At 42.0% G+C, this 16,430-nt stretch overlaps 2 protein-coding genes across 2 annotated transcripts; both read right to left on the bottom strand.

The window, feature by feature from the left end:
* Positions 1–4,291: 4,291 nt before the first annotated feature.
* Positions 4,292–5,195, bottom strand: LOC115798375 (gap junction delta-3 protein-like). The gene has a single exon (XM_030755211.1). The coding sequence runs from the start codon at positions 5,183–5,185 to the stop codon at positions 4,292–4,294; it is 894 nt and encodes a 297-aa protein (XP_030611071.1). The 5' UTR covers positions 5,186–5,195.
* Positions 5,196–14,379: 9,184 nt separating this feature from the next.
* Positions 14,380–15,237, bottom strand: LOC115798742 (gap junction delta-3 protein-like). The gene has a single exon (XM_030755696.1). It carries the CDS (start codon positions 15,235–15,237, stop codon positions 14,380–14,382), a length of 858 nt encoding a protein of 285 aa, XP_030611556.1.
* Positions 15,238–16,430: the final 1,193 nt, after the last annotated feature.

Raw genomic sequence — 16,430 nt, 5'->3', positions numbered from 1 at the left:
TCAACATCAGTGGGTCACATACTTACCAAACTCAGTCCAGTAAACAAGCTGCTTGATTTGCTTAGAACTGGGCGCTGTGCCATAAATAAACCAAATCAAAGAGTGACGCAGTAGCTCAGAGTGAGCTGTTCATACTTTGTTTGGAGCAGAGAAAGCAAACTGTAGGAGTGATATTTCTGAGGAGGGGTGGAAAAAAGACATCTTGGCAAGTTTTGTACCCACACGACAGAACAAGATGTGGGACGCTCAGAGGCACTCCGCATATGGAGCTGTCACTCAGCTCGGTGTGTACTGAGGGGGCCTCCGAGGAGCGCACAGAGGACACAGGTAGAGCGCGGGGAGCCCCTGAAGTGTCTCATTCAAGGTGGAGAATGAAAGAAGGGAAGGGAGATGGAGAGAGCAGAGAAAGATGTTATCATTTCCATCTCCTCCTCCGTGTTGGTGTGAGGGGAATCGCAGAAAACAGATGACCTACATTTTCTCTGAGACTTCTCCAGCACTGAAGGCCTCCTTGGATTCAGAAAGAACCAAAAAAAAAAAAAAAAAAAAAAAAAACAGCGTGAAGTATGGGAAAGCATAGAAAGTGGAAAACAGAGAGGGTCTGAGGTATAGAAAGAAACAAACAGGCAGGCAGGCTTCCAGTTTGACGAGACAGACATGAAAAGGTAGAAATGAAGGCAGACAAAAGGCAATCGGAAGTTTTGACGGTGATCCTCTTCGACTCTTCCTTCCTTCCCTCTCGAGTGGTTATATAAAACACATCTAGAATTCTGCTCTGTGCAACATCAAAGAAACTGCACCACTTTGCAATCTGCATATATGATGCGTCCAGGGAGCTGCAGGAGGGGTGTGTGTGTGTGTGTGTGTGTGTGTGTGTGTGTGTGTGTGTGTGCGTATGTTTATAATACCTTGTGGGGACAATTTTCCTGACATATACTACGTTTTGGGGACCAATTGCTCCTTGTGGGGACTGGAACCTTGTCCCCACAAGGGGAAACCCTGTTTTTGGGTCAGGGGTCAGAGTTAGGGCTAAGGTATGAATTGAGTTTAGGTTAGGGTTAGGGGTAGGTATGTGATGGTTAGGGTTAGGAAAAGGGTAAAGGTAAGGTTTAGGCTGTAGAAATGAATGGAAGTCAATGGAAATTCCCCACAAAGATAGCAAAACACACTTGTGTGTGTGCGTGCATTTCCTGAAGGAATGTACGAAGCAAAAATAAGCTTCCTTGGAGATTATTTAGATTATCTTTGTGTTCAGATGAGCCACGCGGCTGTGGCCTTCAAACGACAGTCACGTGCTATTTTACGTTCGAGTGTTCTGACTGCAAATGCTGCATTAATAACCGAAAACACAGAAGCACTTCATTCAGTTTACACACACTGAAAAAAGCTCCAAGGTAAGTGAGACACTGTACAGTTTCAGTCTGAAGCTCTCGTAAAGAAAAGGTTGATGTGCATGAATGAGGAGCCACAGTGTCAAAGATGCTGTCACTGGGTGTTACTGGGATAATGTGGCTGCAAATTAAATCATCTTACTGAAGACGAGTGTCATAAGGGTGCATTTTCTGTTCCACTGCTGCCCCCTACTGTTGAAACGATGCACTTGATAGAGTGGTGTTACGTTGAGGCTGTAATTTTTGCTCTTAATGTGAAATTTGTGCTGTGAAAATTATTTTGTGGTATATTATATATTTTAAACCATGGTATGTAATGACTTCTTTGTGGGGAAAATCCCAGTATGAAAGGCACCAATGAACAAGCCGTGTTCAAAGTCACTTAAATCACCTTTCTTCTTCCATTCTGATGCTCGGTTTGAACTCCAGCAGGCTGTCTCAAACATATATACATGCTTAAATGCACAGAGTTGCTGCCAAGGGATTTATGTCAACAAGCAGCTGGACATGGATGCCTAATAAACTGAATACTTGAGCAAATGTAGGATGCCTTATATAGTTTTTATACAGCTTATAATTATGTAACTGTTGTCATACTGCAGAGCACAGAAACTGTGGATATGTGTGCTGCAGGAGGTTTCCACACGTTTCCTGTATAAGTTGCTGAATGATGTGCAAATCAATTGATAACTTTTATGTAATGTATTTTTTTTTCTGGATTTTTGGTTGATATTGTGGCTCTCTTGGAGACCATTCATTTCTTTGTAAGTGAGCAAACTTACAAATTCGGCAGGGGATCAGATAATACCCCCCCCCCCCCCCCCCCCCCCACTGTATATTGTTCTGCACAGTCAAGGTCAAACATCCAAGTGAAGCAACAGCAAGCAAAACATGTTCCCGAGCAGAGGGGAGCTTTAATATTCATGTTGTGCCGCTGAACAGTGATCAAATGAGACTGCTTTCATTAGAATATTTTATACCACCTGTGCATGTGACAGACGTATTCAGGTCAGAGTCAGTGTAAGAGCTCCAACAAAGACACTAGAGTGAGAAAGGCAACAATAGCAGGTTTAACATCTGCTGTTATATGATACAAACTTTGAACTGCACACTAGATTGTGGGACTGAGAATGAGACTCAGTGTAACAACACACTCCATCCTCAGACACATGAACAAAACAACACACACGATCAGAAATATCTTTTACAGAGGCACCAGTAGAAAAATTGCTGTGTGTTATGACATCAGGTGGGTCCGATGGGTCTATTCATTAATGAGCAACCAGTCCAGCTGCCTGCTGCGGGTGTATGCCTCTGTGCTCACCCCCCCCCCGAGGTACAGGTAACCAGCACATGCAGCAACAAATAATGCCTTATTAATTTAATTTAACTCAGTTAGTTATATCTACTGCCTGTTCATACCAAAACATATTAAAAACAAACAAAAAGCCCCAAACAAAACAAAAAGTTGCTACCTCCATCAAGAAAGAGTTGTGAAATCTTCAAATAATTATATTTTTTGTTAAATAAGATACCTATAACATGACGAAAGTTACCCGAAAGCAGACTTTATTTGCCTTAAACAGAGCCAGAAAAGCCTTCCCTATTTCCCACTATCCATGTACTGTAGATTTATTTAAAAAATTGCTCAGAGAACAAAAAATAAGCAGTGAGCAGTGACTATTAGTGACAAATTATGAGTAATTCACTGCTCGCTCACTAAACTTTGGAGGAACTGTCCACAGCCACAGCAGCTTTTCGTGCTGTTTATCAGCAAAGTACTGAGATTAATAACCTCAGTCTGTGATATGCTAAGCAAAGTACTGATTTTTTTAAACTAATCCCATTGAAGGATATGCAGATTCTGTAACTCTCTGTAAAAAAAATTAAAACTATTTATGAAAGGTGAAAGGTGTAGTAGAAAACTTGTGTTTCACCTGATTTAATCTCTATGACTGCCTTGTAAGAAATTACTTCTTTGTGTGAAAAGAGAGAGAGAGAGAGAGAGAGAGAGAGAGTGTGTGTGTGTGTGTGTGTGTGTGTGTGTGTGTGTGTAAGCTAATTGTAAGCTGTGGTCGAGGTCACCGTTATCAGACAGGTGCCTACATGATGGTGGGTAGAAAACTCCCCACAGCTGGAACAGATGAAGCCTGGATCCACACCAGAGTGTTTCTTTTTTGGTGTCAATGCTGGTGCAAAGACTGTTTGTGCTTTTTTATCGACCACTTTGCAAAGGTTTCTTTCAATATTCTCAGAAAAACTGTTTGATTTCAATGCTCAGTTTTTTTTAGGTTTTTTTTTTTTTATTACAGTCAGAAGAAGATTAGCCTGTCTAATGCGAATCAGTGAAACGTTACAAAAGTTACCAAAGAGTCACGTGTTTTGCAGATTTTGGTGAATATGATGGAAGCGACTGCAAATGAAGCATCAGTATATTCTGAAAAAACAGAGTTTTTTTGAAAAAAGTTATTTCTTTCAATTTTGCACAGGGGTGTGAAGGGACACAGCACGTGTGCGTCATAATTGGATAAGAACTGCTAAAATTGTTAGATATGGCTCAACAAATGTATGCCAGCCTGTTTTTCCTTTAAGGTGGGTGCGACACAAAAAGTAATCCGCCTTAAACAAGTTCATCAAGTGTATTCCAGAAAATGTTTCCTTCCTGAACTGTTTACAGTCTTTAATCATTCACCAGAACCAACAAGTCAACAACGTCTCTCATGCATCCTTTTTATCATCTGTGTTGTCTTTACTCATTTCCTCATGTGATGGGTCAGTTTCCCAAGCGTTTCCTTGTGATGTCTCCCATTTTAAAAACACATTAAAAGTGAATCATTTCAAGTGAAACGGGATGAGGTAATTAGAAGTGTAGTCACAAGTTTGAAGAAAAAAGGAGGATCCTATGATTGCAGCATGTGAGATTCAGCGACCTCTAACGCTGAAAGCCTCTTGCCGCTCACATATTTTCCTCTTAGTTTCTTGGACTTGTGACCGATGCTGGAGACCTTTCGACTGGAGCTGCTTCTCAGTGATCCTTTCTTCCCTTTCACACTGCTGGCCGTGCTCTCTGACACTGTCTTTATTCCTGGTTTCTCCTTTGTCTCCTCTTGCATGAAGTTGTGGAGGTTCTCGCAGTCACAGTGGTGATCTAAGCGTTCCTGGCTTGAGCAGAACCACTTCCCAGAGCTGTAGAGAAGCTCCACACAGCTGGAAAATGCTGATATCACCCCTACAGCAAAGTAGAAGAAGAGGAAGACTGTTTTCTCTGTAGGGCGGGATGTGAAACATTCCACTATTTGGGGACAGGGAAAACGGCTACACAGGAACTGGGCTTCCACCTTGAAGCCATAGAGATACCACTGGGCAAACAGGAAGCCAATTTCTGCCACTATTCGGAAGATCACAGTGATAATGTAGAGCCTCCTTAAAGTTCGTTCCTCTCTCTTCTCCCTGCGAATCTTTTGGCTTGATGTGGAGCGGTTGGCCCTCTTGTTATTTTGATGTGAGGCGTACGTGAGGTAAAGCAGAGAAGGTGTAGCGATGAGGACTATATGAAACACCCAGAATCTGTACTGGGAGATGGGGAAAGCCATGTCATAACACACCTGCTTACATCCCGGTTGGAGGGTGTTACAAGTAAACTCCTCTTGCTCATCCTCAAACATGTCACTGGCCACGGTTCCCAGGATCACTATCCTAAACACCAGCACGAGGAAGAGCCAGAAGCGACCCAGCATCGGCGACTGGGTCTGGAGGCTGTCGAAGAATCCACCGAGGAAGCCCCACTCACCCATGACTGCAGCACTGTCAGGTCCGGCTTCTTGGAAGTCTGGAAGTTTCTTCACCTGTCCTCACAGCAAATGCTGCCTTTGTTTAAAAGAATGAAACTAGAATCCTTATTATTATGATCTCCAATCCATGACTCACAGTAAAACTAAACCCATTAAAAGTGATCAAAGGTGGGTTCAGGGTTTATGCACCTTAGTTGCTGATTGAATTCATATTCCAGCGGCCTGAAGCCAAAAATGAAGCATTATCCGAGAACCTGCAAAAACAGCAATTCAAGGATGTCACTAAAGGAATAAAACAATAACAGCAGCCTACAATAATTCCCTGTTTCTTTTGCTTTCAATGAACACATTAATTCAAAGAAATTGTAAGAAACTCCAACCAGATAACATTGTAGAGTATACTGATGCAGGTTTCTCTCCATTTTATACAAATATACTTACAGGTTGAACTACTGTTTCAATGTTTCAAAGATGCCGGTTCTGGCCAGATTAAACAGGCTCGGCATGGATTTAATCTGTAGTATATAGAGAAATGCACGTCTTACCCTCTTTAAGAAGCCTTAAAATCCTCCACCCAGGTATATGCTGGAATACACCAGTTGAAAAAGTGTATGATAAGGTGCTTATTCTCATTATCTTATAGTGTATTTCCCCTCTACTCTCTCCTAAATGGCATGTTCCTAAGGTTCGCTGATGCTTATGACTGAGAGGGCGGCAACCGTTGTCAGGAAATTCCTGCTACGCCCTAATCAGTGTCCATCGAGCCCCAGACAGAAGGTGTTTATCCAAGAAAGGCAAAGTCTTGATGAGCATTTCAAATTGTTTCCTAAAGGACAGGAAGGATCACTTATAAGCTGCACCAACAGTTTTCCCGGTCACATCATGAGAGGTTGTATTAAAAAAACAAAAAAACTGGTTCATCCCTTGAGTTAGGTGCCTTTTTATGCTTCAGTGATTTATAAATCAGTGTTACGTGGCATAACAAACAAAAGCATTACTCTTAAAATGGTTGGGGACAAGGACTGGAGTGAAAATGAGTGAAAAAAGTACTCAATGTCCAAAGGAAAACAAAATTTGAAAGATCTTCAGGAAACCTGGAGAACTATTGCTCAAGGCCACCTTTAAAAAGCCTGGCTCCTCTGAAAAGAAATGAAGGGTATTTAAAGACTCCGATGCAGTCGAGACGTGGAAACAGACTCAGGAGAAGGTAGGACACACTGAGAGAGACAAGGCTGTCGCTTGGTGGGAGTTGTGGGTACTGTGCTGCAGTGGTTTGAATCATATTTATCTAGCAGACAGTTTGTTCATGTAAATGGGGAGTCTTCTTCACACACTGAGATTAATTATGGAGTTCCACAGGGTTCTGTGCTAGGAGCAACTTTATTTCCATTATACATGCTTCCCTTTGGCAGTATAATTAGAAGGCATGGCATATGTTTTCATTGTTATGCAAGCCAAGCCAAATAATACACATTAATTAGTTAAACTGCAGGAATGTCTTAAAGACATAAAGACGTGGATGACCTCTAATTTCCTGCTTGTGAATTCAGATATAACTGAAGTTATTGTACTCAGCCCTACAAATCTTACTAACAAATGGTCTAACCAGATCCATCGCTTTGGCCTCCAGTAACACTGTGAGGAATCTTGGAGTCAATTTTGACCAGGATATGTCCTTCAATGCACATGTTAAACATTTTTTTTAGGACTGCTTTTTTGCATTTGCATAATATTTCTAGAAACATTCTGTCTCAGAGGGATGCTGAAAAGCTAATTCATGCATTTATTATTTCTAGGCTGGATTATTGTAATTTATTATTATCAGGCTGTCCTAAAAGCTTCCTGAAAAGCCTTCAGCTGATCCAAAATGCTGCAGTGAGAGCACTGACAGGGATTTCTCTTCACTGGCTCACTGCTAAATCCAGAATTTAATTTAAAATTCGTCTCCTCACATACAAGGTCTTGAACAATCAGGCCCCATCTTATCTTAAAGACCTCATAGTACCATATCACTCCAATAGAGCACTTTGCTGTCAGACTGCTGGCTTACTTGTGGTTCCTAGAATACTTAAGAGTAGAATGGGAGGCAGAGCCTTCAGCTTTCAGGCCCCTCTTCTGTGGAACCAGCTTCCAGTTTGGATTCAGGAGACAGACACCTTCTCAATTTTTAAGATTAGTGTTATGGCCCTAGCAGCCCTAGACGTTTTAGGAGGGAACGTAACGATTAGGCTTAAAACTTTCCTTTATGATAAAGTTTATAGTTAGGGCTGGATCAGGTGACCCTGAACCCACCCTTAGTTACGCTGCTATAGATCTAGGCTGCTGGAGGGGTTCCCATAATGCACTGAGTGTTTCTTCTTCATTCACCTCGTTTCACTGTGTTTATACTCCACTCTGCGTTCAATCATTAGTTATTATTATTAATCTTTGGCTCTCTTCCACAGCATGTGTTTTGTCCTGTCTCTCTCCCCTCAGCCCCAACTGGTCACAGCAGATGACTGCCCCTCCCTGAGCCTGGTTCTGTTGGAGGTTTCTTCCTGTTAAAAGGGAGTTTTTCCTTCCCACTGTCACCAAGTGCTTGCTCACAGGGGCCCATTTTGATCGTTTTGTTGGGTTTTCTCTGTAATTATTGTAGGGCCTTGAGGTGACTGTTGTGATTTGGTGCTATGTAAATAAAACTGAATTGAATTGAACTGATTCAAATGGTTTTCTGGTACAACAAAGAGGGATGCTAAGGTGAGTGTTTGAGCTATGCAGCTAACCTAGGGCTGGTTTAAATTTTAGATTAGTAGGTGCTGTGTTAACTTTGTGTGCTTCTGTCCTAACTACTGTTGTTCGGCTGACAGAGCTGAGCACCCTAAAGAAAAAGAGTCCAGCAGACCTGAGGAGGGAGGACCTTGTTGCTTTCTCTGAGGAACTGGAGGTACTGGCTCTCTGTCTGCCATTCGTTTTCACTCTATATCCAATCATCAGTGCATTTTGTTAATCACATGATCAGATACAGTTGTGTGTTTTAGAGAGTGTTACATCCTAAAGCACAGCTGTCATCGGTGCTTTTCCTCCTGACCCAACTGCAGTTTCCCCGTTGCAAAATCATATAAATATTGTTGGCTGAATAATAGTTTGCATAATGTTTTCAGCAATCCAAACCTGTCAGCACTAGTGACGCTTCCTGCAGCAGTAAACAGCTGGACTGTGAAAAACTTGGTGCTTAGTCTAACATGAATGTGTTATATCAGGGCACTCAAAAACACTGAGAATCATAAATAACTTGTCATGGAAGAAAAATATCAGGTTACACTTTAGGTTTACATTTTTATTAAAGCTCACAAAGAAACACACATTTCTGCAGCAGCATCAAAGACGAGCAAGCAGACCACTGCTTAAGCTACGGTGAAGTACGACATGTCCGACAGTGAGGATGAATTTGATGACTCGGGGAAGAAGGACGCTCCAAAACGCAGAGCTGTCATCAGTGATGATGATGCAAGCTTCGTCCCGGAGCCCAGCACGGTGTCCGGCAGCAATGTGGAGTCTCCAGCCCCACCTCCCAAAGCTCCAGAACCCACGTGAGTATGAGAACACTGACTTGAACAAGAAGCTCTTTTTACAGGGTTTTTGTTTTGTTTATGTCTTTAATGCATCCTATTTTTTTTTTTTAATTTTCTGTGCAGGAAGCAACGAGCAAAACAACAGTTAAAAAAAACACAGCAAGTCAAGCTGTAAGTATTTCACCACAGAATAATAGGGTGATGAGGTTAGACATTGTTTTCTCTCTGTGGGATTTTAAAGCTCAGTCAGAGGATCAGGCGCCGGCATCTAAGCCTCCAACTCAGCGTCAAACCAAAGACGCTGCACCCAAGAAACCCGCCGCTGCCAAGAAACCAGCTGCATCCAAGAAGAAGGCTGCAGGTATTAACACAAGCCTGTTGGGCCTACTTACAGCTGTGTGCTTTTTGTGTAGCAGAGATGCTTGTTTAGTCTTATAAAAGTCAAAACATGATGCTTAACAACAAAAAAATCATATTTTTAGTTGGCATGTTTGTTTTTTCTTCTAGATGTGAAGCAGCCATCTATCGTGGATGCTCCCTCTAAGCCCAAACCTGCTTCCTGTGCTCCTGCTGCCAAGAAGCTCCCTTCATTTGATTCCAGTGACTCAGAGGGTGAAGGGAAAGCTCCAGTTAAAAAACAGAAACCTGTTCTTAAACGGAAAAAGGCCCTCAGTGACGACTCTGACAGCAGCTCCTCAGACAACCTCATGTCACGCCTCAAAGCCAAGACCACTGCTGGCACCAAGGTCAGATTTTAAAAGATATGATACAAAATATTCTGAAAACTGGGAAATTCCTGTGGTACAGTAACCCAAGTAAACATGACCTATAACAATACAGCTTAAATGAAGTGGAAAGGCTCAATAGAAACCAACAGGGCTCAATAAGATCAAACTAACTCACTTAAATGAAAAAAATAAAGATGCTCATTAAGTAAAAATCTAAATTAAATGAAAGTAAAAAAGCTCAATAAAGATAATAAAAGAATAAAATAGTGACATTTGAAATAAAACTACTGACATGAAAGCACAGATGATTCTCTGCTACACAGATATGTCATAAGGAGTTTATGTGAAAGGTCTGAAAGATTGTGCGTCCTTGTGGCAGTGGAGTCACTGTTAAACTGGACAAGTGGAAGACAAAATAAGAAGTAGCAAATAAATATCATCAGCAGAAGAAGAGTATCTGAAAGTCATCTCCTTAATAAACAGGAAAAAAAAATCTGTATTGTGCCTCTGAAGTGTTTGTAGTTTGGAAGCTGTGGCAGAAAAATAAGCGCTCAGTTTTGTACCACAGATCAGATCTCAGGATCTCAGTGTGCTGCTGCTACGAGTTTCACGAAGTCCTCCAAGCCTGGTGTTTCAAGTAAATGTGGACCAGTGGAGGGCAGCAGAGAGCCTGATGGGAATGCCTTGTTGATATAGCTGTCATAGGATGACCAATCTGTCAAGACTGGACAGGTAAACCACGTGTCCTCTAGTCATTATTTCTCCCAATTTACAGGTCAGTAAATGTGTCCTGAAGTACAAAAAATGCATAAATGAGCGTGAGGTTCATCCCATGTTCTTTCAGGCTGAGTTTATGATGTGCGATGTGTTTCACTGTTTTTACTTGAGCCACATCGAATAAATGTGCTACAGGTTGAAAAAAGGGCGACTGGACTTTTTTAAGTTTCTTGAAGATGTTTCACCTCTCATCCAAAAGGCTTCTTCAGTTCTAAAACCAAATTGTGGAAAGTCTCAGATATTTAAACCCCGGGTGGGGTGTGTGTGTGTGTGTGTGTTCTCTGGAAGTGTTTGTTGACCCACTGTTGTTCATGTGTATAATCAAATGGGCCAAGGTGTGAAAAAAAGGCCCAGCTTATTACAATCAGTGGTTTCAGGTGAAATCACTGTGAGACCTCACCCCACTCTGTCAAGTGACCTCTCGAGGTCACTTGAAGAAAGGTGTGAGTGGGGGTTGAGGTTAAATAAGCCATCTATGTCCACTCTGAACACCTATGCCCACTGTGAAGTGAACGACCATCACTCAACAGAAGTGGTGTCCTGAGCTCCCTTCCCAGGCGCCTCAACCCCCACTCACACCTTTCTTCAGGTGACCTGAATTTCTGATTATACACATGAACAATAGTGGGTCAACGAAAACCTCCAGGGGACAACCCCCTCACTGGGGTTTAAATACCCGGGACGAGAGGTGAAACATCTCTGAGAAACTTAAAGAAGTTCAGTTGCTTTTTTCAAGCTCCAGAGACCACCATGACCTGGTTGACTGAGAACCTACACAGATATGCAGGTGTGTATTTTCTGAAATGCACACCTGTACACATTTTCTGACATGAAAATGCGTATTTTCTTTTTGTTTATTTATTGTAAAAATATTTTTCTTTTATGCTGATACTGAACACTATTGATAGAAACCAAACAGTTGTGGATGAATGAAGTAACAAAAGAAGATATTGACTCTGAAAACACTTGAAGAAAACATTTGAAGAAAGCAATTTTATTGTTTCAGGTTTGGACATCTTCTCCTCCTGTAACAGTGCTGCTGTGGGGGGGCTTGTCTGAGTGGCCACACCTTTTGTTCAGGAGAATATTGCAGCAGGTATTTATTAATCCTAAAATAGAGAGAAACCTGCATCAGTGTACCCAACAATGTTAAATGGTTAGTGTTGCTTATAGTTTCTTTGAAATAATGTGTTAACTGAAAGCAAAAGAAACAGGCAGTTTTCACTTTGTCGTGCACAGTGAGAGTTTGCGGGTATAACGGGGCTGTAATGTCCCAGAGGCTGTAAGAGATTAAAATCAATACTTCCCACAAAATTCAGGGCCCAAACAACCAATCATCATCAGAGAGACTACAAAATAAGAAAGATTTGATAACCAGTCAACAGAAAACAGCCAAATTCAGCCAGCATGGCTCAGCAGGAAGTGCAACAATAATAATAATTTTCTCTGAAAGCTTTCTGTGCTTTTATTGTCCTCTCAGTACAGCCCGAATCTCCTGCTGGGTTCTGACAGCTAAATCAAAGCAATCAGACTTAAACAAGTTTATCAAGTGTTTTCCAGAAAATGTTTCCTTCCTGAACTGTTTACAGTCTTTAATCGTTCACAGGAGGATCCTGTGATTGCAGCATGTGTGATTCAGAGACTCTCACAGTATAAGCGGCTCACATATTTTCCTCTTAGTTTCTTGGACATGTGGCTGATGCTGGAGACCTTTCGACTGGAGCTGCTTCTCAGTGATCTCTTCTTCGCTCTCACGCTGCTGGCTGTGCTCTCTGACACTGTCTTTACTCCTGGTTCCTCCTTTGTCTCCTCTTGCATGAAGTTGTGGAGGTTCTCACAGTCACAGTGGTGATCTAGTTTCAAGCATTCCTGACTTGAGCAGAACCACTTCCCAGAGCTGTAGAGAAGCTCCACACAGCTGGAAAATGCTGATATCACCCGAGTAGAGCGGCTGCTCCTCCACATCAAAAGGGGCCAGCTGAGGTGGTTAAGGCATCTGACTAGGATGCCTCCTGGGCACCTCTTGGGTGAGATGTTCCAGGCATGTCCTACTGGGAGGAGGGCCCGGGGCAGACCCAGGTCACGCTAGAGAGATTTCATCTCTCGGCTGACCTGTAGAGAAATGTAGAAACATTTTGTGGACTGATGAAATTAAGATTGTACTTTTTTGGTCCAAGGGCCCCAGACAGTTTGTCAGATGACCCCCCCCCAAGCACTGAATTCAAGCCACAGTATGCTCTGAAGACAGTGAAGCATGGTGGTGCAAGCACCATGATATTCGAATGGTGTTGGGCCTATTTATTGCATACCAAGGATCATGGATCAGTTTGTGAGGTGACATCAAAAATGCTGTTATTGAGGCAAAACCAAGAAATGCAGAGGAACTGTGGAAAGCTATCACATCATCCTGGGCTGGAATACCTGTTCACAAGTGCCAGAAGTTGGTTGACTCCATGCAACACAGTTGTGAAGCAGTTCTCAAAAACAGTGGTTATACAACTAAATATTAGTTTAGTGATTCACAGGAATGCTAATTCCTAAAGATTTTTCAGTTCATGAAGTGAATATTTGAGTTTATAAAGAAAAATGCAGCCCAACATTCATTTTTCTTCATTTCCTGTAAAGTAATTGGAAACTTTATACATTTTTCTTAACGTTTTGATTTAGAATATAATATGCAGTGTTCCCAATGCCTGGAAATAAAAACAATTTAAGGATTCCGAGCTTTACTCGTGCTTTTAAATGCACTGCTATTATTTTGAACACAACTGTATGTACTTTCATGTCAGTAGTTTATATCAAACGTGACTATTTAGAAACAGTTTTCATTCTTTTATTGTCTTCATTGGGCTTTTTAATTTTCTAGAGACACATTTTCATAATCATTTTTATTGTTTTACATAGCATGTAATTGTATTTATTTAGATTTTTACTTAATGAGCGCTTTTGGTTGGTCGTGCACCTCTCCATTTGCAACCTGGTGCTTTGTGTTGCAGGCAGCACAGCTGGGTTGAAGACAGGAGTGAAGGACTGTGGTGGTTTACAGAAGCTCAGAGAGCCACAGATTGTACAGATGGAGCGATTACAACAGTTTGACAAGAAGAGACATTGAAAAAATTGGGGGAAAAAAGAAATTTGACTTATTCTCCTCCAGTACAAGTACCGCTGTGGAGGTTTTGTCTGAGTGGCCACACCTATTGTTCAGGAGAATATAGCAACAGGTATTTATTAATCCTAAAATGGAGAGAAACCTGCATAAGTGTACTCTGAAATAACGCATTAACTGAAAGCAAAACAAACAGGGATTTATTGCAGGCTGCTGTTATTGTTTTATTATTTTAGTGATATCCTAGAATTGCTTCAGACCACTGGAATGTGACCTTAATCAACACCTAAGGTGCATAAACCCTGAACCAACCTTTGATCAGTTTTAATGGGCAGTTACCTGAAGGGACCCCAGTATACCTGCTGCAGTTGTTGCATTGCCTGCCGCTGCTGACGTCATGACACAACCACATCCATTTATGCTTCACCGCTGCAGCGGCAGAGACACAACGTGCCAGATTATACAGAGATTCAAATCGATGCTTCCCACAAAATTCAGTGTGAAAACAACCAATCATCATCAGAGACACCACAGAATAAGAGAAATTTGATAACCAGTCAACAGAAAACAGCTAAATTCAGCCAGCATGGCTCAGCAGGAAGTGCAAAAATAATGATCATTTTCTCTGAAAGGTTTCTGTGCTTTTATTTGCCTCTCAGTACAGCCTGAAGCTCCTGCTGGGTTAGAGGTTCTGTGTCTGACAGTTGAGAGCTACAAAAGGGCAACAGTTAGCACGCAGCAATCAGCCTTAAACAAGTTTATCAAGTGTTTTCCAGAAAATGTTTCCTTCCTGAACTGTTTACAGTCTTTAATCATTCACCAGAACCAACAAGTCAACAACGTCTCTCATGCATCCTTCATATCATCTGTGTTGTCTTTGTTCAGTTCCTGATCTTCTGGTGGGCCAGTTTCCCAAGCGTTTCCTTATGATGTCTCCCATTTTAAAAACACATTAACAGTGAAATTATTATTTTAAGTGAAACAGGGTGAGGTAAAGGAGAATCCTGTGATTGCAGCATGTGAGATTCAGAGACCTCAAACTGTAAGCCTCTTGCCGCTCACATATTTTCCTCTTGGGTTCTTGGACTTGCTGGAGACCTTTCGACTGGAGCTGCTTCTCAGTGATCCTTTCTTCCCTCTCACGCTGCTGGCCGTGCTCTCTGACACTGTCTTTACTCCTGGTTCCTCCTTTGTCTCCTCTTGCCTGAAGTTGTGGAGGTTCTCGCAGTCACAGTGGTGATGCAGTTTCCAGCGTTCCTGACTTGAGCAGAACCACTTCCCAGAGCTGTAGAGAAGCTCCACACAGCTGGAAAATGCTGATATCACCCCTACAGCAAAGTAGAAGAGGAGGAAGACTGTTTTCTCCGCAGGGCGGGAGGTGAAGCAGTCCACTGTATAGGGACAGGGAAAACGGTCACATGGAAACTGGGCTTCCACCTTGAAGCCATAGAGATACCACTGGGCAAACAGGAAGCCAATTTCTGCCACTATACGGAAGATCACAGTGATAATGTAGAGCGTCCTTAAAGTTCGTTCCTCTCTGGTCTCCCTGCTGCTCTTTCTGCTTGATGTGGAGTGGTTGGCCCTCTTATTATTTTGATGTGAGGCGTACACAAGATAAAGCAGAGAAGGTGTAGCGATGAGGACTATATGAAACACCCAGAATCTGTACTGGGAGATGGGGAAAGCCATGTCATAACACACCTGCTTACATCCCGGTTGGAGGGTGTTACAAGTAAACTCCTCTTGCTCATCCTCAAACATGTCACTGGCCACGGTTCCCAGGATCACTATCCTAAACACCAGCATGAGGAAGAGCCAGAAGCGACCCAGCATCGGCGACTGGGTCTGGAGGCTGTCGAAGAATCCACCGAGGAAGCCCCACTCACCCATGACTGCAGCACTGTCAGCACCAGCTTCTTGGAAGTCTGGAGGTTTGTTCACCTGTCCTCAGAGCAAATGCTGCCTTTGTTTAAAAGAATGAAACTAGAATCCTTATTATTATGATCTCCAATCCATGACTCACAGTGGAACTTCAGATAAAAGTGCAGGGTTCAGGCACCTTAGTAATTGACTGACTTCATACTCCAATGGCCTGAAACCAAACATCAAGCATAAAACAATAACAGCAGCCTACAATAAATCCCTGTTTCTTTTGCTTTCACTTAGCACATTATTTCAAAGAAATTGTAATTAACTCTAACCAGCTAACATTGTAGAGTAGAGTGTAGAGTTACAAACAAAGACTGCTTGCTCATCTTTGGTTCTGCTGTACATAAAACACGTTTTTGATCTTTAACAAAAATATAAACGTGAAGTTCAATCTGTGATTTTTCTTCCATCACAACTTTTTTATGACTGTCAATGTTTTTGAGTGCTCTGATATGCTTCTTATATCTATGTTAGAATCCAGCTGTATACTGGTGCTGGAAGCTTCACTACTGCTGTAAAGTTTGGATTATGTAGTTGAAAGGCATATGCAAACTATAATCTAGCCAACAATATTTATGTGATTTTGCAATAGTTGTTTGTTGTGGCTGAAAAGAATTTGAATCAGTTTCTCCTACGTTTTCAAGCTTTGACTGGGTCAGAGTTGTAACTCATCTGTTGCAGATTGTGAATCAGCTCCTTTTTTGTCTTGCTCTCCACATATATATATGGACAGTATTATTACTTCTAATCAAGGAACAACCAAACTCACTGTACATCAGAGCAGCTGGTCATTACAATTACTACACTTTTAGAAGAAACTTTCAAGGCAAAATGTAAACAGATACAATAGAGTGCAAGTCTTGAGTTACTGCTCATTTCTTTATATTTTGCTTCCAAGGAGCCAGGCTTTCTTGTAATTTTGTAAAGTGGTCTTGAGCAGTCTCTCTGCGAATCACCACCCTGTCGTGGTGAAGGGGTTTGTGTATCTCAGGGATCCCAGGGGCTATGTTGTCCACACGCGTTTGCCCCTTGGTAGCATCTCTCAAGGCAAACTGGTCCTAGGTGAGGGACCAGACGAAGACCCTTATGAGAGAAGACCAAGGGACCAGATCCCTGCCTAGGATAGGGTTACTGGGTCCCTGCCTGAAGTCAGG

This window comes from Archocentrus centrarchus, chromosome 19 (genome assembly GCF_007364275.1).
Source record: "Archocentrus centrarchus isolate MPI-CPG fArcCen1 chromosome 19, fArcCen1, whole genome shotgun sequence".
In the NCBI taxonomy this organism is placed as follows: Eukaryota; Metazoa; Chordata; class Actinopteri; order Cichliformes; family Cichlidae; genus Archocentrus; species Archocentrus centrarchus.
The sequence above is the reverse complement of the archived record's forward strand: the minus strand, read 5'-3'. Positions and strand labels throughout refer to the sequence as shown.

What these genes read in the sequence shown, in the direction of transcription:
- LOC115798375 (XM_030755211.1), bottom strand. Translation starts at nt 5,185, where the DNA reads ATGGGTGAGTGGGGCTTCCTCGGTGGATTCTTCGACAGCCTCCAGACC.
- LOC115798742 (XM_030755696.1), bottom strand. Translation starts at nt 15,237, where the DNA reads ATGGGTGAGTGGGGCTTCCTCGGTGGATTCTTCGACAGCCTCCAGACC.